This window comes from Xiphophorus couchianus, chromosome 2 (assembly GCF_001444195.1).
Source record: "Xiphophorus couchianus chromosome 2, X_couchianus-1.0, whole genome shotgun sequence".
Lineage (NCBI taxonomy): Eukaryota > Metazoa > Chordata > Actinopteri > Cyprinodontiformes > Poeciliidae > Xiphophorus > Xiphophorus couchianus.
Genome location: NC_040229.1, coordinates 31,064,924 through 31,086,785, shown reverse-complemented (window position 1 = coordinate 31,086,785; position 21,862 = coordinate 31,064,924). Strand labels below are relative to the sequence as shown.

The following is a 21,862-nucleotide window of genomic DNA, read 5'->3' as shown; positions in this document are numbered from 1 at the left end:
TAAGCTTCTCTGGTTCATCATAGATTATGTCTCATTATACTGTCAGGAAGATGTAGTAAAACCTTTAATATGGAAAAAATACATTTTTATAAAAGTATACAAAGGCACACCATCATTAGTGTCTCACAGCACACTCTAATAAACCATGCCCATCATTTGTGCCTCCATCAGACCTGACAGCTGTAGGGGGCGCTGTCTTACAGTAGGAATCCAAGTAGGAACCCCCATAGGACCCTCTGGGATCCAGTCTCCTTTTGGTCCTGTTCAGACCCTCATTAGAAAGGCATTTCATCCTTTCTTGACCTTTAAGACATTCCTCTAGATTGTTTGACTCAAGAGTTTTGTGGAAACTAAAATGACTGATACAGGAATAAATTGAAAATATGAATAAAATCCATCCATCCCTTTTCTTCTACTTACCGAGACTCAGGTCGCGGGGGTAGCAGCCTAAGAAGGGAGGCCCAGACTTCCCTCTCCCCAGCCACTTCTTCCAGCTCCTCTGGAAGAAGGAGCTGGCCTGGCGTTCCCAGGCCAGAAACATAAGTCCCTCCAGCGTGTCCTGGGCCCTCCTCCCGGTGGGACGTGCCTGCAACACCTCACCAGGGAGGCGTCCAGGAGGCATCCTGTCCAGATGCCCAAGCCACCTCAACTGGCTCCTCTCGATGCGAAGGAGCAGCGGCTCTACTCTGAGTCCCTCCTGGATGACCGAGGTTCTCACCCTATCTCTAAGGGAGAGCCCAGACACCCTGCGGAGAAAACCCATTTTGGCCACTTGCATCTGTGACCTTGTTCTTTCGGTCATGACTATAGAGGAGGGTGGAGACGTAGGTAAATCGAGAGCTTCGCTTCTGGCTCTCTTTTTCAACACGACCAACTGGTACAGCGCCGGCTTCACTGCAGACGCTGCACCAATCCGCCTGTCGATCTCTTGTTCGATTTTTTCCTCATTTGTGAACAAGATCTCTAGATACTTAAACTCCTCCACGTGGGTCAGGACATCCTTCCTGACCCAGAGAAGGCATTTACCTTCCCCAGCTCAAGACTATGGCCTCGGATTTGGAGGCACTGATCCTCATCCCGGCTGCTTTGTACTCGGCTGCTAAGCACAGGCTGTCACCACGTTCCCAAGTACTTCATTCAGTCCAGGTGATTTTTTGGGGTGTACTCTTTTGAGTACCCGACGTACTTGGTGCTCCTGAAGAGTAAGAGCTGGAGGACTGTGAGACTGGCAGTGTTTTGTGGAAATGTGTCACCATCCCACCTCAACTCTTGCAAAAAAAAAAAAAGAGATTCCACCAGGAATCTCCCAACCTTGGTTTTGTACTTGTACTGTAAGATGCCGTATGCTCTGCCAGACCTGCTGTGACTTATTTTTGAGCCAGTTGGTCCTTATGTGAATTCCGCTTCAATTATTTGAAATGTGGACATTCAAATCAAATGTGGACATTTGTCTTGGAGCAATGAACAACTGTAACCCTGATACATTTATGCAGTTAATATTTTTCTACTCCACTCAAAGAATGTGGTGCTTGTGCACAAATTTTAATGGGTATCAAAACAGTATTGAACAAACCATACAGTATGTTCCTGATGAAAAATCAGTATTGATGGAAGATAATTATGTTGTCATATATCCAGGCTCGAGTATTAGTTTAATCCAAAATAGACAATCGAGAAGAAAACAAAAAAAAAAGTCTATGCATCGTCTTTTCTGAAACAGCCTCTGTTCTTCAGGAGTTGGTTGAGAACGCTGTTCTGTTTCAGAACCCTCAAGTCAGATATGTCCTCTGCAATTACAGGTATGTCCTCATTGTGACAAGGCTCATTGTCTTCATCATCGTTGCTGTCAGACAGCGTACACAGGAGGGCATCATTCTCATATGTTGGGAAATAATATCTGGAGATCAGAGATTCAGAAGAGAGTTTAGTTGAGTTTAAACCAAACTTTAATGATATGTTACCTTAAAGATAATCCCATTACTCCGATTCAACACAAAAGCATCATGTTCTCGGGATGGGTTTCCAAAGCGAAGTACAGGCAGCTGACAGCTCTTGGTAGGACTTACTGTGGTTGGTCCCAGGTGGACGTCTCCGGCAGTTTCATCACGTGCCCTTCAGAGATGATGTGGTCCATCATGTCTGCTCTGAAATCAAACTTCTTCTGGCAGCCATAGCAACGGCTCTGGTGGATTTGCCGCCGGATGTAGTTGACCAGCTTCACCTGCTGGTAGAAGTTGAGGTCTGACAGAGGAGACATCAGGACAGGATGAAGAAAATGACACTGGTCATATTTGGCAACTGACTAAACTGTCTGGTTTTTTTGAAGAATCTCCCGTTTAAAACTAAACTGGAGATTCATATTGTTATCATACAAACAATAAACAATTATTGGTTTTTGGAAAACACAAGACCATATTAAGGAACTGAAATTAAACAGTCTTCATCCACTTCATACCCTCAAGTGAAAGTCTGGACTTTATGTCCAAGTCCACTATAGACGTAACTTGAATATGTCTCAGTAGACATGTAAAAAAAAAAAGCTAATTTGGAGGCAGTGTCCAAATATATTTGGTCCCAACTGTATATTGAATCTGATAGTTTGTAAATCCAGCTGATAATTAGGGTGATGGCAACAAAGCTGCTGCTTAGTGATAATGTTCATATTTTACTTACTGAGCTCCATCTTTAAGTTATGAAGATCAAAACCATGGGAGTCCTACAAAAATAACCCGACAACAGAACAAGAGACGCAATCACAATTGTGTTCAAAAAACTGCTAACGAAAAAAGGAATACATTGCTTCTTTTCCTTTATAAAATCTCTGTATTTTTTAGAAGCGTACTTTACCTTCATGTGTGTATAAATCTGATCCATCGTCTCTGATTGATGGTCACAAAAGAGACAAACGGCAGAGACAGGATGGGCTTCCCAGTCAGACCAGTCACTGTGGACGTAAATGTTAGTCAGAGGGAGCAGGCGGATTCACACACTTCCCAAAAAAAAAAAAAAGAGATGGTCTCGTATGACGTGGATGTGCACACGTGTGGACAAAGTTGTCTACTTTAAGAAGTTTCTGTTGAGTGTGCGAGAGCCAAGCAGCAGGCAGTGTGGCTTTGATATTTCAACTGAATGTTGGTGCAGAGCCAGATCTGCTCATGAGAAACGAATCTGGCCGAGGTGGGATGGGACCGAACCAGTTAGAGGCGGTAGAGAGGAAAAGCCACTTTTATAAACCTGGAAAATAAATATGCACACAGTTGTAGTTCTAGCAGCAATGGTGTCCTGGGCTCACCCCTCCTTCTGCAATGCAAGCAGTTATCGGATTGTTTTTGCAGCAAAATGCGGTTCATATAGTCTCAGTAACTCCACTCCACTTGCATACAGGAAGTAGCAAACTTATTCAGGGGAAAACTGACAGAAGAGATATATTTTATTTTGTAGTTTTTGGGTGTCACACTCCTTACTGGTGACACCCTGGGCAACTACCCATATCGCCCATATCAAAACCCTCCATTGTATGTAAATTACCGATAACATTACATTACAACACTGAGGGATACCAACGATTCTGTCCACATGTGTCAATCAATTCCATGTTCAAAACTGATTTAACCTTCGATATCCAGCTGTTTGGATGTGGTTAGAAAAACCCGGGCGTCCGACCTGAAATTCTCCTTCATGTAGGTTTTGATGAAGATACTTACTCATCTTCAACATCTACCAGCTCCCGGTCGTCCTCACTCTGAACCTCCTCCCAGGTTTTCCCCAGTTCCTTACAAGAGAACGAAGGAATGAGCAGAACTACCCCCAATGCACTGACTTCTTCATTTGCACCTCAAGTTAAGAGCAAAGGGCGAGATACAGGAAGAGGACGAAAGGAAAAATAAAAATAAAAGTCTGACCTACTCTTCTCAAACTTTTTTCTTTGAACAAATTGCCAGGTCTAGCAAAGTGAATTTGGCCTCTGACGATTTTTGAATTTTGACTGCCCTTCGTTGTATATTGTTCGAAGTTGTTCTATATGTGAATAAAAACACCTTCAAAGTTTTGAATTGTCACTTTTGAAAATTCAAATAACATACAATTTTCTACATGTATAATTGGGGCAGGTGAGGAGAAATTAAACTGCTTCAGGTTCTCTTAGTGACCTGTAATAAGGTGATTGTTGTGGAACGCTGGGCAGAAATACATTCCTAATCTGAGGAATGGGCCAATCAAAGCTCGTCAGCCAAGGTGAAAGCGTTAACGGCTCAGTAAAATGATGTGTCATTTATTTTCAGTGTTCCTACAAAATTCATTTCATACAGAAGAGGATTACTGTCACTGAGCAAAAACAGAATCCAGACTTTTTTTCCCTCAGAGTTCTGACTTTAAACAGTGGTGCAATGCTGCTGAGACGACAGAGGCAAACAGTTTTTGACTGTCAAAGCATGCACCAAAGTTAATGGGCAGACACCAAGTGTTACTAGAACCTTCATGCATCATCTAAACTAAGTAAATTATGAAACCTTGAAATTATGGAAATGGATCAGAGCCATTGCAAAAAAAGAAAGAAAAATAAATTGCCTTTAATCTCAGAATTCTGAGTTTTAATCCTGAAATAACAAAATTGTAACAGAAGTCTTTTTTTTTTCAACTTACTAGATAGTTGATCACATAAAAGCGGTCGTAGACATGGTTGTTGGCATTGATGCGACGGTGAGCTTTCTTCCTCATGTGGTCCTTCAGTGTAGATTTGTCCCGGAAGATTTTTTCACAGTACAAACACTGCAGGCTTATGGGGGAGAGAAAATACAGCTTCTTTAGGCAACAGAGAAAATCAACTAAAGGGAAACTGTTTTAAAACCAGTCACTACAGTAAGCTGAAACCATTCGAATGGCAACAAAGATGAGAGCAATCACTTATAGCATGCAGTGATACTGTGAACTTCTCTCAGGTGCAACACCACTAACCCTAATCCAACAGAAAGATAAAGCTAAAAACATCACTGTTTAAAATCAACCACAGTATTTTGTATCTGCAAAACAATCCAACCAACATGATGAATGATTTTAGTCATTGTTATAATGTTTAAGGAGCACAGCTAGGACTTCACACTGAGCACTGAGCAACCACGTCTGTCTGACTGGCTTCAACTTAAAGAACTCAGTCAAGCAGTCAGGAAACGCAATTTGGCCACTGCAGAACTTTAGTCATTTACGGATCTGTTTAAATCTGACAATTTCAAAACGTTAATCTTAAATGAAGTTGTGAGAGTGCCATACGTCACCCTTTGACAACTTCAAGAGTTGCCAGCAGCCGATTAAGGATAAAACACCATATTTTCATAGTTATTCTCTACATTGTTACTATTTGACACTGCTTATCGGTGGATGATTGAAAAATATATTTAACAGTTTTTTTCAGAGTCATTTCTTACTTGTCCAGTTTATATTGTAGCATGTCCAAGAACTCGTTGCAGTACACAATGTTGTCTGGTAGCCCAATGCTGAATGAGTGTTCTCTGGCCATGTGGTTCAGCAGACATGCCCTGAGCACAGAATATGGAAAGGATCAATAATATACTATGACAATAACTACATATCTGTTTACTTAAGGTGAGCAGAGCTGTTCAAACTTGTCCAAATGAATCATTTCCTTAAATGAAATCAAATGACATCAGACTTGCATAGTGCTTTTCAGGATCCTCAAAGACACTTGCAGCCATTCCCATTCATGCACATATTCACAGGTTTATGACTGGACGGTCGCCACTGGGGCAGACTGACAGAAGCAAGCCGTCGTCCCTTCTGACCACCGTCAGCAGACGAGGCGGGTGAAGTGCTTTGACCACAACGACAGACGGTTGGAGCAGAGGTCGAACAGACGACCCACAGATTGCAGGATGAACTCCTGCTATTTGTTTGCAGGACTTAAGGAGTCACCACTATCGCCCAATCACACGTGCCCTCACACACTCTCTTAGTGGTGACCCTTGTGCGTTCTCACCTGTTTCCAGTGAACTCCTCACTGCAGAATAAACATAGACGATGGAAGTAGCAGTCGTCACGCTCCTTCTGCTGTTGCTCTAGGACCTCCTCCTAAAGTAAACTGTGTTATTTTTAAGAAAGCAAATCTGAGGGAGAATTTTATAAACTGACAGAACTCTGATGTGCTCTGGCTCATCAACTATTAGCAGCAGCAAGTATGTACATATATGGTATATCATTTTTACAGCTTGTAGCTGTGTGCCCTACTTTGTTTCAGCAGTCACTGTTTTAAAGCGCTTAAGGAATTTTGACCCAGGAATGTAAATGCAGGAAATTGCATGACAAAGACTAAATTTGCGGGGATCAATAATATGATCTACAATAGCTGCAATCCTGCAATAAATTTCTGTCCCTGCCCTCGCCTGAAATATTTTCTGCAACATACAAAAACAACAATTCATTGTAGTTTTTTTTTAGTTTTTTTTTTTACAATGAACCATCAAAACTGATGACACCATATTTCCAAAGAAAATATTTTCAGAAAGTGTTGGGTTGCTGATCCTCACCAGTCGTTTTTGCTGGAGCCTCTCTCTGAGGATTCGGTCCTCTGAGAGGACGTCGCACAGCAGGAAGTAATCCTCCTGTTTCTCTGCAAGGTAAATTACTTGTCATAAGCACTTTAGTCACGTTCACAAACTTCCCTTTTTTACACTGATTAAAGCCCAAATGTGAAAGTGAATTCTGGCATTCTCTGTCAATCAAGTTTATTTGATTGATTGCCAGAGAATTGGCACTTTTCAGCAACAAGGCAGTTCAAAGTGCATTACACTGTAAAACCATTAAAACATCATAAACACATCACACAGTCAACGGTTGTGAAACGTTTTCTGGAGGTTTGTGCCAAATTTGAACAAACCTCTAGAAGTTGAATGCTGCTTCTCCATGTTTGACACTAAATATTAATTACATTGTCACAATGTCTCTCTTGAGGAGGTCATGGATTGTTCTGCTCCAATGGACTCACCAACTGGGCCAGTGGAATTAGTCTTTATGACACTGCAGAAATCTGGGACTGGTTGTTCAAGGAACCTGCCCTTCCAGTAAACCAGGTACCTGACAAAGTAAACTCAGACAGCTCAGTGTGGTCACACATGCATTTCCCTGTTACTCCACACAAAGTCAAAGAGCCCTACCTCGGGAGGTTGGCTATGAGCTTGATATCAGCAATGACAAGCTTGTGTTCCAGCAGCAGGTGTCTGAGCAGAGTGTCTTTCTGCAGCAGCGGGACAGACTCCGAACAAAACAGACAGACCAACAGTTCATCACTGGGATACTGCACCACACTGGGAGTGCTGGGACTTCCAGCTCCAAGCTCTGGAAAACTCAAAGGCTCCAGTATGCTGTCCCTGCCTGAAGAACGGCAAATCAAAAATGATTTCAAATCAAATTTTATTTGTATGGCACATTTCAGCAGCAAGGCATTTCAAAGTGCTTTTCATCACGACAAACACAAAAACACAGAGTCACGCAACATACACTCAACAATCAAAACATTACATTAAGGCAAGTGCCGTTCAAAACAAAGATTAGCACCAATCTAAGGGAGGGCTTACTAAAGGGCATAAAGAAGAGCAGGTGTTTAGAATGACAAACAAACTGAACTCTTTAAATATGATCATATGAAGCTCCGTTTGGTATTACAGCAAACACAGCAGAGATCTAAGGAATGAATCTGACAGATGAAAATAAAATCTATGAACATGATAGTTAGGAGGAAGTAAAGGCTAGATCGTCTCTAATTATCTAGATAAATTAATATATTGGCTAATAAAACCTTTAAGTCTAGCCCTTTTCAGATCATAGTTCTGCAAAAAGAAAAAAGAAAAAAGCGAAAACAAAACAAACACTTCATACGATTTGATTCAGTGAGTTCACTGACCCTGTGTGAATAATAATAATAATAATAATAATAATAATAATAATAATAATAATGGAAAGCTTTGTTTCAGTTAAAACATGTATGCTGGTGTTGGTCCGTTGTGTTGTATTTTATAAAGTCCAAGAGAGAATTTGTGGGCATGAATTTGATCTGTGGGCTTCTCTTAAAACTGAGTTACATGTGAATTTAACTCAGTTAAATTCACATTTAACTGAGTTAAATGTGAATTCGTGCCACCTAAACTGAACTTAAGATCATTTTTGATGCACAATAAAGCTGCGGGCTCCGAAAGATTCAAACCCCTTTACTTCACAGACTAGCTGCTTTTTTTTTGGCTGCCTTTTTAAATGTACAGAGACAATAAATAGCATGTCAAAAGGTTTGAATCAACAGCTAATGTTGTACGCAGTGACGAGGAACTGAAGTGAATGCAGTTCCTGCTGTGCGCATTTAAAACACATCAACTCTTTCAGTCTACAGACAAACTTTAACATACCAGAGTCTGCTGTTCGCTCGCAGGCGGCCATGACGGGTTTTACGTAGTGATATTTCTTCTTTTGTGGGTTTTTTTTTTTTGCTTGGCAAACCAACTTAAAGGGCAATTACCGCCACCTACCGGACTGGAGTGTGGACGTCAATGAAAATCAGAGAAAATCTATAAATACGTCATACAGCAGTTTCGAGATTAGCTTTAGCACATTCACTTTCTTAGATTTTGGTTTTAATCTCTTTTATTTATTTATTTTTAGAACTTACAGCCATCTGAGCAGGCACGTGCAGAGGGTGGGTGGGGGGGCTTGAGCCTCTGCCCTTTTTATCCTTGATGCCCCTTAGTGCCCTTTTTGAGTTTTTTTTCAACATTTTTTTTTATTTTTATTTTTAATCTGTATGGCAGAAGGCCTGTTTGTGCCCCTCAGCAATAATATTTAGCTAAATATAATAATTTAGTAAAAAATAAACTAGTCTGGCTGCCCTCAGTCTAATAATGACTCTCAGAGCCTCCATGTGGTTCAGACTCCGTGTTCATAGTGAGGAGAAGGGAGCGGATCTGTGTCCTCTATCAAATTATGGGCAAGAATATTTTTGCATACCATTTCAAATGTAATTTAATCACAAAAATAGTACACTCAAAATAGACTAATCAAGCATGTTTATATTACATAAAAAGCAATATACTTAAAGTATATAAAGTACTTAAGTATACAAAGTACACTTTAGTTGTTCCAAAAAAGTACATGAAAGTACACTTAGTACACTTTAAATTGTGCTTCTCTACAATTTAATTACCATTAAAATACACTAAGTACAAAATTAGTTGTTCCAAAATAACAAACTCTAAGTTAACTAATCCTAAGCTAACTTGGAAGTATAGTCATAATTAGTCTGACTTAAAGTATGCTAAAATTTAACATACTTAGTATATTTATTTTTCACCGGGGCGATGTGATGCTAACCAACCAATTGGGAGAAGTTATAGCATGAAGACACTGCCCCTCCTCAGTCATTATCATATTGAAGCAGAAATGAATAAGGAAAATGGGAAAATAAATGAATAAGGAAAATGGAAAATGCCTATAGCGAGGGAATGCAAAGGAATTTTTTTTTCCCCATATCAGCCCCGTAGCAGGCTGTGCCAGATCCACCGTTCGGTTTTTTTTTTCCTAAATAAAATCATTCATATTCAATCTGACACAGAAGCTGCGGTATATGTCGCTGAATCAGTGATGGATGGATATGTTAACGTTTTAGCTTTTTTTTTTGGTTCAAAATAAGGCCATTCAGTATGCCACACAGAAGCTGTGGCAGGTTGTGTCACTGCCACGATTTGAGCTCGCCCTGCTGGAGCTTGATTTGTTCTTTATTTTTATGAAAACCCTTATTTTACAGTATGTTTTATGCAACTAATTTTTTTTTTACCAATGGATCCAAGTTGTATAAAACAGTACATTCATAATCAACAATCAAAAGCTTTTTCACTTGAGCCTCCATTTAGCTCCTAAAGCAATCTCCATTGTCTGCCAGAGAAAACGTTATGTGGTTCAACTGTTCAATTCAGCTGCTGATCATTAGTTAAAGGTTGGAAAGTGGCAAAGATCCACTCTTCGCTCCGCTGTACAGATTCTTCCTCAGAAAGACCAACAGTTTCCTCCAGGCGTCCTCCTGAGCCCGAGAATGTTCCAGGGTCTGTCCTCCCCACAGAACCATCACTGCAAACAGTAAAGGCAGCCATCAGTTCAATGGCAGCGAAAGCCCAGAGACAGAGAAGCAGAGTGAGTTTGGAATGAGAAGTCAAACCTACTTTTCTGTTGTGACAGCACATCTCTGAAGTGACTCACTCTGGCATGAGGCATGTAAGGTGGTTCGATCAAGTGACCTGCGTTTGGGTACGACAAGAGGGTCAGTAGATGGTTGTTTCCTGCTCGTTCCATCATCCCCTTCATCTGAAAAACAGAACAAACCATTCAAAAGGCCACATGTCAGGCAATTTTATGTTTTCTACTTTCTTAATTTATTTACATGTTAGTTTCAATTAGTGACACTTGATGTCGCAGCAAAACACATCACATTTAATCTTAAAAATCAAATCTAATTTATTCGTATAGCACATTACAGCAACAAAGCAGTTCAAGGTGCTTTACATCATAAAACCACAAAAATACAAAGTCATAGAACATCAGGGCCGTGCAGAGACCTTTGGAGGGCCAGGGGCTCAAAGTTAAAAAGAGGCAGATTGAACAATATCTTAAAACAATGTGCAACAACATAGCAACAACCCATATTAATTAAGAATCTGATAGTTAATCTGATCATACTATATCATTGTTGTCATGTGAGGGCAATGCAAAGCAAATGTAGTCTATGTTTTCCCTGGTAGGTATAAAGTTGCTGTTGAGGAGTTTCTGCTGCTGACAGAGCTGGAGGTCTGTGCTGATCTGAGCCTTTTTAAACAGTTATGAAATAAGCAAATCTGCTGCTATTTTACGAAATAAACACTAATAATATCTGTTGGTTTAAGTTCCACAGCAACTTGGCTGCACACTGCTTTAAAGATTAAAAAAGGCTCAGAGAGGTTCAGTCTACATATCTTTTCTGTTAGCACATTAAAAAAAAATAAATTGTACATTTAGGATTTAATTAGAAAGTTTACTTTGTAAAAGTGCAAAGAATCATCTTGATAGTTTGATTGTTGTGTTACCATGGCTACAATATGGGTCAATCTTTGTGTTTGATTGTGGTTTGTTGCTCATCTCTCTACCTCCACTCATCCCCACAGTTAGCTGTCTTGGCTCTTGACAGGGGTTATGTTTTCAGAATGAGATAAATGACACTTTAACAAACTGTTAAAATATGCATAAATACCTGTCTCTGCATTTGATTATTTAAAATGAAGTAATATTGAGCATCTTTTCACATTGACGTACCTTGGCAGTATACAGACAAAACTGCTTTGATTTGATTGATAAAATCATGTTTAAGCACATAACTGTTATCTTGAAGGCTCTATTTATGTGTTCTCTCCCTACAGGCTACATAAAAAAATGATGGAGGGCCAGATTTGGCTCCAGGTTCTTGAGTTTGACACATGGGCTTTACTGTATTCAGTCAAGAACTTTTTGATATTTGGAAACTCACATCCATTGCAGACTCATGGGGGCACCAGTTCTGGTCATCCTCACCAACAATCAGCATCAGTGGACACTGGAGTTTTCCCACCTGGTCAAAGACAAACTGAGTTTTTAACTTCATTTCTTGTTTTTTTAAAAAAAAAAAAAAAAGCCCTGCAGGAGTTAGCCACATGTTATTTAATGGAATGGAAGTGAAAAAAGTGGATTGTTGCATCCCTAGCTAAATTCTTATAAACAGAGATTTGTCAATTAGAACTAAAATAATTAGTACACTTAAAGCTGAATGTGGGAAAGTTACTCACATCCACTTTGAGGGAGAGGTCAGTGGGGATGGGCAGCAGGAGATCTCGCCAGACCACCTCATTATCTTCGGTAAAGCGAACATTCCCACAGTTTCTTTATTGAACAAAGAAGGTTAAATGACGTGTTGTGATAACTATGATGAAAACAAATATTTCTGATTAATTTGGTCTCTTCTCAGTTAATGAATTTGAAGCCTTTAGGCAGAATTTCAGCCACTGACTGGGAACTTATGGACTTACTCGCCAAAGTAATCCAGCACCTCCTTCAAGAATCCATCCACTGGCTGCACATGACTCCCATTAACACACACGGCACAGCTGAGCTGGAGAACATAAACACATTTTTACACAAACGGATGTAGATCAGATGAGAAACAGACAGAAACCAGAATCTCTACTGTTGTTCCCAGTGCTGCCCACTGGCTGACAGGACAAAAACAAACACACGTATATTTAAAATGTCTCTTTTAATCATGCAAACAGAAACTCCATAAATATCTGAACTTTGCTGTTGTGGATTGAGTTGGAAACAGACTTTTGTGGAGGTAACTGAACTGAACAATTGTATATGAAAGAATCTGAACTGGTTTTGATTTCAGAGAAGTTTTCTTCTCTGATGTACAAAATTCAATCAAATCCTCCAAGACCTCATCGACACAAAGACAATTTTAGGTGTTATAGGTTAGAGTTTTTTGTCCTTTAGGTTGTGTTCACACGGATTTCCCATCTTGGGAGTCCAGAAATGATTATTTTTAAAACCGTGTTCCAGAGTGGACACATTTAAAACATGTTATGTTTTCATGACCGCATGACCTCATTTTATGCGGTCATGCGGCTTGCGGATCACCTGTAGTGTAGATCGTCACGCAGTGCCTCACTCGCACAAATAAACATCTCAACATTTGGTGTTTTTTGTGTATTTCTGTGGCAGTACCACCGAATAGCCCGGCATGCCTACTGCAGCATTTTCTGTGGCACTGCATCCCGTCATGTGGACACGATAATTTACAAACATGTAATGTACTTGTCTCCATGAGTACAGGGCCTAAATCAAACCTTCATAATTTGAGAATGCACAGCCATTTTCAGGATGACACTGGTGCCCAGGGAGAGACCCAACATGGCGATTCTACTGCCGAGGACCTTCGGGTGCTTCTGGAGGAATTTGTAAGCCATCTGCAGGAGAAAAGCGTGTTCCAGCTCAGACCAGTGTGCAATGTTTGAATTGTAACACAGACAATAGGTCTAAAACTTCAGCATTAATTTATTCAGAATAGCAATTCTGAATAAATTGCATTACATTTTATTTAATGGGTTCAGCAGAGATAAAATTAACAAAAAAAAAGAATTTTACATTTAGCATTTAATTAGGAAGTTTACTTTGTAAAAGTGTAACTAATCATCTTGGTAGTTTGATTATTGTGTTACCATGACATCAGCACCCCCCCCCCCCCCCCCCCCCCCCCCCCCCCCCCCACCGACCCGAAGAAGGGACTCTACCCTTTTTCAACTCAAGATCATGGCCTCGGATTTGGAGGCACCGATTCTCATCACGGCCGCTTCACACTCGACTGTGAACCGCTCCAGCCAGAGCTGCAGATCACGACCTGATGAAGCTAGTAGGACCACATCTTCCACAAAAAGCAGAAATACGATCCTAAGGCCACCAAAACGGATCCCCTCCACACCTTGGTGCATCTAGAAATTCTGTCCATGAACGTAATGAACAGAATCAAAGGACAGCCCTGGTGGAGTCCAGCTCTCAGGAAACAAGCCTGACTTACAGGCACTGCGGACCAGACTCTGACACCGGTCATACAGGGACCTGACAGCCCGTATCAAAGGGTCCGGTACTCCATACTCTGAGAACCCCCGACAGGGTTCCCCGAGGGATACGGTCGAACGCCTTCTCCAAGTTCACAAAACACATGTAGAACACCCAACCGGTCCACACATGTAGACCGGTTGTTCGAACTCCAGGACGCTGCTGAGGGTGTAGAGCTGGTCCAGTGTTCCACGACCAGGACGAAACCCACACTGCTCTTCCTGAATACATTTGATTTGACATTTTGACTTACTTAATCGTGGCATGTTTGGCTTTATGCTGCGGCTCAATTTATTGGTACAGTATTTTTGGTAATGTTTATGTGATATTTTGTGAGCTATGGGCCGAGTCTTCCTATAGCAGTTGAGGTTCTGCAGTAGCTTCTATTCACAGCCTCTCAGCCCAGGTTCCGTCAGCAGCGGTGCGAACCGCCTGGTAACAGAGGCAGTCTTAACCTGTTTGGCTTCCTGGGCGAACCAGCGAACATTGTTGATGTAACCATTATAAAATAACTTGCAATTAAGTAAGTATTGGCAAAACTCAATCTAATTTTCACAGGTGGCAGAGGGTTGTTGTTAGCAGCTGCTGAAAGCAACTAAAATAGTAACTTGTAATCTAACTTAGTTACTTTCCAAATCAAGTAATCAGTAATCAAACTAAGTTACTTTTTCAAGGAGTAATCACTAATTCGATTAAAGTTACTTCTTCAAAGCACCTATGCCATCATCATCTGGTTTTGAGTTAATTATCTGATTAGTGTGTGGCACCAGGGTTCTTCAATACTGAACCTTTTCACAATATTCTAATTTTCTGAGATATTGAATTAGTTTTCATTTGTTCTCAGTAATAATTATAAAACATTTCATCATTTATCATGATAAATGATGAAATAACTACTTGAAACATATCAGTCTGTATGTAATGAAGGAATTTAATATACAAATTTTACCTTTTGAATGGAATTACTCATTTAAAATGAACTTTTTCATGATATTAAAAATGTTTTGACCAGAACCTTTATTATGAATTTTTGAAGCACACGGTGCCTTTTTAAAGCAAAAATCTATGGGGGAATTTTTCTGCCATAATTCAAGAGAACACACTTTCAGTCTGAAAGCAGGATTTCATGTCTTTTGTTCTCAAAACCTTTAATTCTTGTGCTTACATATTCAGTTTGAAAGCAGAACTTCATGTTTTTCTCGTCAAAACGTGTTTAACACTTGCATTCTATTGTCTGAGAGGTTGCCAGTTTTAAAATACAGTTTAGATGTTTAAGGTTGACAGGGTTTACAAGCTGCAGCTGCTCCACCATTGTATTGCAAACTGCTAGAAACAGAGTGACCTTTGAGTCACAGCTTAATGAATACCAGAAGTGTTGCAATTACCTTGTGACCATGAACTATTGCCAGAGCTTAATTTTATCCACCCTTCCAGTGTCTAGGCACTTATCTTAAATGGCTTTAGTGGGGTGGGCAATATGGACAGAACGTTTTATCAAAATGTTTTGCAGTACTATTGTGATAACAATAAAAGTGATAGGAATTGTGTATTACTCCTTAGGTAGCTGTATGGCTATGACTGCATAACAGCAACCTTAGCCACACGAACACAAATACTGCTCTTGAAAAATAATATTTCTATTTGTAATAGTCTTTACGACAAAGAAGAAGTGGGACATGTTTCACTAAAACGCACACACAGTACCAGCATTTAATCATATTTTGAATTTTATGGTAATTTGTTTGTTTATTGAAAAAAAAAAGGTAAAAATAATTATCCCTACAATATAGATATTTTTTTACAGGGTTAAGCATCCTTAGTTGGAATTTATCACAATAAATGATGCAATAAATGCCCAAGCCTCTGTTAGTGGTCCAATTGGTGATCGTAAGCACACTAAGTTACTGGTGGGAATGGCGTAAGTGATTTACTATCTAGACTTTGTTTATAGACTAAACAAAGTTTTGGTATCATAACTTTGTTTAGCAATCAGCAGTTACAAATTGATCACAATCCTGCGATTCCATCAACATCATGTTCTTTAAACCCCATCATGTCATCAGGAACTGTAAAAACCTATCAGAATAACTTTAGCTAGGGGTAATCCCAATCTGTACACCTTGCTCCATCAAATGAGAACTTTTTTGCTTTGTCACACAATATTGATGGGGTATTGAGAGAAGCCAGTTTGGGTGGTATTTGTAGTTTTTCAGCTAAGCTCTCTCTTTTGAGTTCTTTGTTTCTTGTAATGGCAGTGAAAGCTGCATGACGGTTGTGTGAGCCCCACTGGCTCCTTGTAGCCGCCACTTTCATTTGACGGTTGTAACCCGCAATTAGTCAGGGACTTTTATTTTTGCAGGCCCACTTCCTGTGTTGCTCCAAACTCTAACTTATTTAAAGCCTCAGTTTGAACTGTGGTTGTGGCATGCTGTTGGCGTCTTTCACACAAATTGATCCAAATCATTGAATCTATGGACTCGATTGCCTGGTGAGTCTGTCATCTGATAGCAGTATTGCTTTTATGTTGCAATCCGTGCCGCAGTAAACTTCACAGATAAAACTGCGATAGCGAGCTAGGTGGCCAACACGCAGTGGTGTCAGCAGTGTGATTGGTGAGTGCTCCCGGATCCATGTAGTGTATTATAAGGCCCCCCAGGCTTATAATACAAGCTTATAATAGAAGGCTGCCAGGCTTATACTACAGTAGGAGAAACTCAGAAAAACTCCTATTTTCTTGTGATGTACTCTACAAAGCACTACAATTGAATACCAGCTTCACGGATGAGTGTCCTTATGATGCTCATGTTGCCATTGGTTTTATATCCACATATTTCCTTTACATTTACCTCAAAGTAGTCCTGCTCCACAATCTTTCCTGTTTCCATGGTGTATTTACATGTCAGGTAGTCAATTGCCATTGAGGTAATGCCATGTGAGGCCAGCAAAGCTGCACGATATTCCACCAACTGACCTCCACCGCCCCACAGGTCCAGGAGACCAGGAAAAGGTCCAGGTCCTTTAAATAAGTCAGATCAACAAAAACAGTTCTTACATTTCTTTTTTTTTTTTTTTTTATCAAAAACATTTTTATTGAATTTCACATGTTTTTTGCACATTGACAGAATTTTAAAAAGGGGGAAAAAACTGTTATAAACGGTTTTAGTCCTACAAACAAAGTGAAGAAATACAAATATAAAGCAAGAAAATAACTCTGCACCCCACAACACTATAATGATGTCAGTTCTGTCCAACAAGAGACCTTCCTTGTGTAGCACTGCACTTCCACTGCTGCACGTTTCAACTGTACAAGAGCAGGACAAGTGAATATCTGAGTTTTTCAAGCTTAAGACAATTTATAATATCTTGCAACCACTGTAACTGAGATGGAAGAGAGGAATCCTTCCATTTGAGTAGGATTGCATGACTAGCCAAAAGCAATTCAAAACCTATAGAAACCTTAACTGACTGAAATAGATCCATATGCTAATGGGTTTGGTTCTAGTTTGACATTGAATACATACATAAGATAGCATGCCAGAAATTTTCTTCCAGTTGTTAGTGAAAAGAGAACATAAAAAAACCATAAAGCGAGGCCTCTGTAAGGTTACATCTGATACATAACAGTAGGTTTATGCATCTACTCGACTGTTAGTGGGACTAAGATGGAAGACAACTTAGCCTTGAAGATCTGAATCCAATGAATTACCTTAAGCTGGATTAACTAATCCCAAGAACAAAGTGAGGATGAGTAAACTAGTTTCAAAGCTATGATCCAGGAGTAATTAAAAATAGGACAGCTGATATTTTTACTGAATGCTTAGAGACACTGTGTTTAAATGATCCAATAGAATGTATAGGCAAAGCAAAGCCCACAAAGGCCATAATAGAAAGATTATTGTGTGGACAAAAGTCCAGCGTAACTCAGTTGGGATGGTCAAGGTGGTCATAATAGAAGGTCCAATGTATAAGATTTCTCATATTAGACACACAGTAATAGAGACAGAAGTTTGCCATTTAGTTTTTTGGAGATATATTTTATTTAGGTGAGGTTGTTGTCTATATGTACAAAAATATTAAAAAATCCAACTTCGATTCTGTCAGTGTTTATATTTCTGTGGTAATGTGTGAGGTCAGCAGGGATTTTGTGCAGAAAAAAACTTTACTGCCATCTGTTACAAGGTTTATAGCAACACTTTGACAAGTGGGCCATTTTTATCCTCTGTACTATCTGGCAACATTGTTCCTTTTCTGTCAACCTCAATGCTTTGTTCTAGTTAATTGTTTGTAAAAGGCTCGAACTATTAACTCTTCCATCACACCAAACTAAAGGAATTTAAATGTTTGCTCTGTGTGTGGATAATGGTTCCCACCGTGGTTAAGCAGAGAGCCAAGAACAGAACATCTGCATTTCTACTACGGTTAGATGACACACAGCTGAACTCTGCTTGGTGATTAAATGACGTCTGCAGCCACCTGACAGCACTGGAATTTATTTAGCATTATTGAATAAACCAGGCACACACATAAACATTTCTAAAGTCTATTTTTCCTTTTTCATCCACCATTTCATTACAAGCTAATTTCCAATTTTCACTTTCATCTCAATACATCAAAGTTTGCAGCTGCATTAATGAGAGGAAAAACTTCAAGAGGTTTGAATACTTTTGTTGCCAACTATCCTGCTTGGTTTAGTCCATCTAGACTGGTTCTAGTCCATCTAGACTGGTTCTAGCCCACCTAGACTGGTTCTAGTCCATCTAGACTGGTTCTAGTCCATCTAGACTGGTTCTAGCCCATCTAGACTGGTTCTAGTCCATCTAGACTGGTTCTAGCCCTACCTGAAGGCAGGAAGAGGGTTGCAGTGAGTCCATCCTCTGTGACTGGGATCCTCCGGACACCAGGAGCCATGTACCACCGCTCCACTTCTACACCAGCCAGCGGGACCTGATCCTCAAAGCCCTCTGTCAGGTGACCGCTGTAGACAGATATGGTGACCACCATGGGGGCCTGGACATTCTTCTTCCTCATCCTGTTGGTAAGGGGAGAGTCAGCGAAGATATTGGTAGTGATATCTGTGTGGACAGCCAGCAGTTGCATGACCCACCAACCTGAGTCCTGGTTTGCTGCCTGGAACTGGCTTGAGGCTCCATAGTAGACCCATAGCTTCAACACCCGAGTAAGTCCCACCTGTACTGCAATCTTCCGAAACTGTGAAGTGGAAGGCAAAAAAACGTGAAAAACTGTCTGCATTTCTTGTTACATGGCTGACATCTGGAGTACGATCCCACACCGTTCACAGCACCAGTGGCATCAGAAGTGTAGTGGGCGAATGCGTGCCAGCTGTAGCCGTCTTCACACTGATGGTGGGCGTAGAGGGTCAACAGGGAACTGGGAAAGCTGTTCTGGACCAGTATAACAAATTTCTCATCCACAAGTCCTCTGGAGGGCTGGACTGACAGCGTCACACAACAATGTTTCTCATCCATCTTGAACTGCTAACAAAAGTATTGAAAACAGAAGATCTGACACTACATATACACTGGATTCATTTTGATTTGATCTATGGCCATAACTTTAAAGCACTAATTTTGATTCATTTTAAACACTCTTTTTTCTCTTTACCTACAAAATCCCAAGCTGGAGCCTTTGTATTCACATGTTTCTGGTATGCCCATAAATCTACCACACAAGTGAAACTGTCCTTGCGGGCAGCTTTTCTTGACCCACTGGAGTTTAATTTTTGCTTCAAAAATTGATCTGATGGGACACTGGAAAAGACTTTTTTTTTTAATCAAGTTGTGCTAATAGGAGTTAGCCTCTCAGTGAAGCTATTCAAGTCTAAAGTAGTACCTCATTGCTAAACATGTTGCAGCAGCACAAACATCCCCAATGCTAATATTTAAGTGATCAAGGATTCTTGAAATTGACAGCATCAATCTGATGATTGAAGAACCTGAATAACAGATTAAAAACATTAAATATATTTGCTGCTGAGCTCAGTTGTCTATTCAATAATTTAGGAGCAAAAAGTGGTTTTGAATTGAAACGTTGCTTATTTGGTCAATATGTGGTTTCTAATTAAACTGTGATTCACTAATTACAGACCCTGCAATTAACTTGATTTAAAAAAATGATCCAGTCGCATCACTAATTTTAACCACGCCTTGCAGTGTGAACCAAAACTTATTCTACGCTGTCAGAACCTTTTCATATGATTTCATTTAGGCTTTTCATATGAAACTTTAGACATTGGTGTCATAATCCTGCAGCTCCTTTAGAGTTTTAGAGATCTACTAGTCTACATAGACTAGAAGGACTAGTCTATGTCCTACTAGTCTACATAGACTAGAAGGACTAGTCTATGTCCTACTAGTCTACATAGACTAGTACGACTAGTCTATGTAGACTAGAACTATGTTCTTCTACAATTAGACTAGAAAGTAGCATTTGCTGCTTTATTTTCTTACATAATTATGGCATAACCTTGGATCAGTGGCGTCACTGCTGGTTGGACAGAACACACACGTGACTAGTACACAGTAGTTTGGTCTGCAGAGAAACGCAGGTAAAGCCCAAATCATTGACTTTCCAACCCACACTAGACCGGTATTATAATGATTTTGTGCTGATATGCCGTTTGGTTTAAACTGATTTAACTCCTGTTTTAAACTGTTATCCATCCATCCATCCATTTTCTGTTCACCCTTGTCCCTAATGGGGTCGGGAGGGTTGCTGGTGCCCATCACCAGCTACGTTCCGGGCGAGAGGCGGGGTACACCCTGGACAGGTCGCCAGTCTGTCGCAGGGCAGTTTTAAACTGTTAATGAAAATAAAAAATAATTAACAAGGAATTGACGTTTTTTTCTGGAAAACTGAAAAAAGTGTTTTTCCTAATTTATAAGCCAACCTAGGACTTAAAAGCTCACAGTAAAGGTCAGCTACATTTAAAAACAAGCTGTCCACGTCGCGCGCGTGCTGGAAGCTCACCCCTCCGGCTGCAGGCCCTCGCGCTCTGGTCTGCTGCTTTATTCGTGTTTCCTTGTGGGTTTGAGGGGTCAGTTGGTCACCAGCGGCGTCTGCTCCACACCAGCACCCAGCTAAGCCTCTAAACTCCTAACATTATATTTTTAGTGGATCCGACACGCAGGTTTTAGTCTCCTCCCACAGACACATTACCACCGGCGAACACTAGATGGCGTAAGTGGCATTGGAATTCGATCATAAAAACAGAGAAACATATAAATCTCCTTTGCACGTATGTACAAAGACTGTATGTTTACAAATATGTGAAAGCAAAAAAATAACCCGGATGTCTGAAACTGTGCATAATCATAAATCCAACCACATTCCAGTTAACATGAACTGAGCACACAAGAGGGAATGCTAGACTCCTCCATAGAGACGCCCCTTTAAAATATACAAGACATTCACATGCAATTTTCCTCTTTGATTAAGCAAAAAATCCTGCCTACATAGAGGACAAGGAGAAAAATCATGGCAAGATGAGTTCAGGCCACCTGGTACTTTTGCCAGGGCCTTGGATAGAATCATTTTAGATGGGCCCCCCACCCACCAGTGTAATTACTGACATCACATGCAAAACAAGCAAAAGTTTTTTTTTGGACTGTTGTAACCAAACAAGTCTCCCCTTCAGTTCAACCTTACAAGTGGAGATACATTGTTAATGTTACCTTTATAAAATAACTTGCAATTAAGTCAGTATTGGCAAAGCTCAATATAATTTTTATATTGAGGTGACAGAAGGTTGTGGTCAGCAGCTGCTGAAAGCAACTAATAAAGTAACTTGTAATCTAACTTAGTTACTTTCCAAATCAAGTAATCAGTAAAATAACTAAGTTACTTTTCAAGGAGTAATCAGTAATCTGGTTAAGGTTACTTTTATAAAGCAACTGCCATCACTACCACCCACAACATTCTGTAACTAGTAGAAAACTAAAAATGTTTACCAATTAAAGGCATAATTAATCTTCTCTTTCTTACTCTTCTTTCCTCTTAATCTCCTTCTGTATTGTGATTTTGTGCCCATTACATCTCTGAAATGTAAACACTGTTCCTGTGATCCTAATAGTACTTCTGTGGTTAACACTGTCCTAACTCTGCTACTTAAACTGAAAGTGCACTTGAAAAAAACTGAATCAGGGAACTAACAGACAAAGAAGTCTTGTCTACTGCTTGATTA

At 40.1% G+C, this 21,862-nt stretch overlaps 2 protein-coding genes across 5 annotated transcripts; both read right to left on the bottom strand.

The window, feature by feature from the left end:
- Nucleotides 1-1,518: 1,518 nt before the first annotated feature.
- On the bottom strand, nucleotides 1,519-8,502 carry znf277 (zinc finger protein 277). 2 transcript variants are annotated; one of them, XM_028040712.1, is made up of 13 exons: nucleotides 7,677-7,747; nucleotides 7,566-7,605; nucleotides 7,164-7,405; nucleotides 6,995-7,083; nucleotides 6,537-6,619; nucleotides 5,990-6,081; nucleotides 5,421-5,531; nucleotides 4,642-4,774; nucleotides 3,705-3,772; nucleotides 2,848-2,944; nucleotides 2,674-2,716; nucleotides 2,067-2,241; nucleotides 1,519-1,897 (listed from the first exon to the last, which is right to left on the bottom strand). In XM_028040712.1, the coding sequence occupies exons 1-13, from the start codon at nucleotides 7,730-7,732 to the stop codon at nucleotides 1,696-1,698; spliced, it is 1,431 nt and encodes a 476-aa protein (XP_027896513.1). In that variant the 5' UTR covers nucleotides 7,733-7,747; the 3' UTR covers nucleotides 1,519-1,695. The 2 variants fall into 2 exon arrangements, with proteins under 2 accessions (XP_027896513.1, XP_027896502.1); XM_028040701.1 differs by lacking the exons at nucleotides 7,566-7,605; nucleotides 7,677-7,747 and adding an exon at nucleotides 8,406-8,502 and having other exon boundaries at nucleotides 7,164-7,380.
- Nucleotides 8,503-9,185: 683 nt separating this feature from the next.
- LOC114158829 (acyl-coenzyme A thioesterase 4-like) lies at nucleotides 9,186-20,894 on the bottom strand. Of its 3 annotated transcripts, none has more exons than XM_028040724.1 (11): nucleotides 20,650-20,890; nucleotides 18,953-19,157; nucleotides 18,771-18,870; nucleotides 18,501-18,691; nucleotides 16,509-16,678; nucleotides 12,894-13,013; nucleotides 12,078-12,160; nucleotides 11,838-11,931; nucleotides 11,543-11,623; nucleotides 10,209-10,350; nucleotides 9,186-10,116 (listed from the first exon to the last, which is right to left on the bottom strand). In XM_028040724.1, the coding sequence occupies exons 2-11, from the start codon at nucleotides 19,146-19,148 to the stop codon at nucleotides 9,980-9,982; spliced, it is 1,314 nt and encodes a 437-aa protein (XP_027896525.1). In that variant the 5' UTR covers nucleotides 19,149-19,157; nucleotides 20,650-20,890; the 3' UTR covers nucleotides 9,186-9,979. The 3 variants fall into 3 exon arrangements, with proteins under 3 accessions (XP_027896525.1, XP_027896532.1, XP_027896537.1); XM_028040731.1 differs by having other exon boundaries at nucleotides 18,953-19,154; XM_028040736.1 differs by having other exon boundaries at nucleotides 10,003-10,116; nucleotides 10,246-10,350; nucleotides 20,650-20,894.
- Between the last annotated feature and the right edge of the window lie 968 nt (nucleotides 20,895-21,862).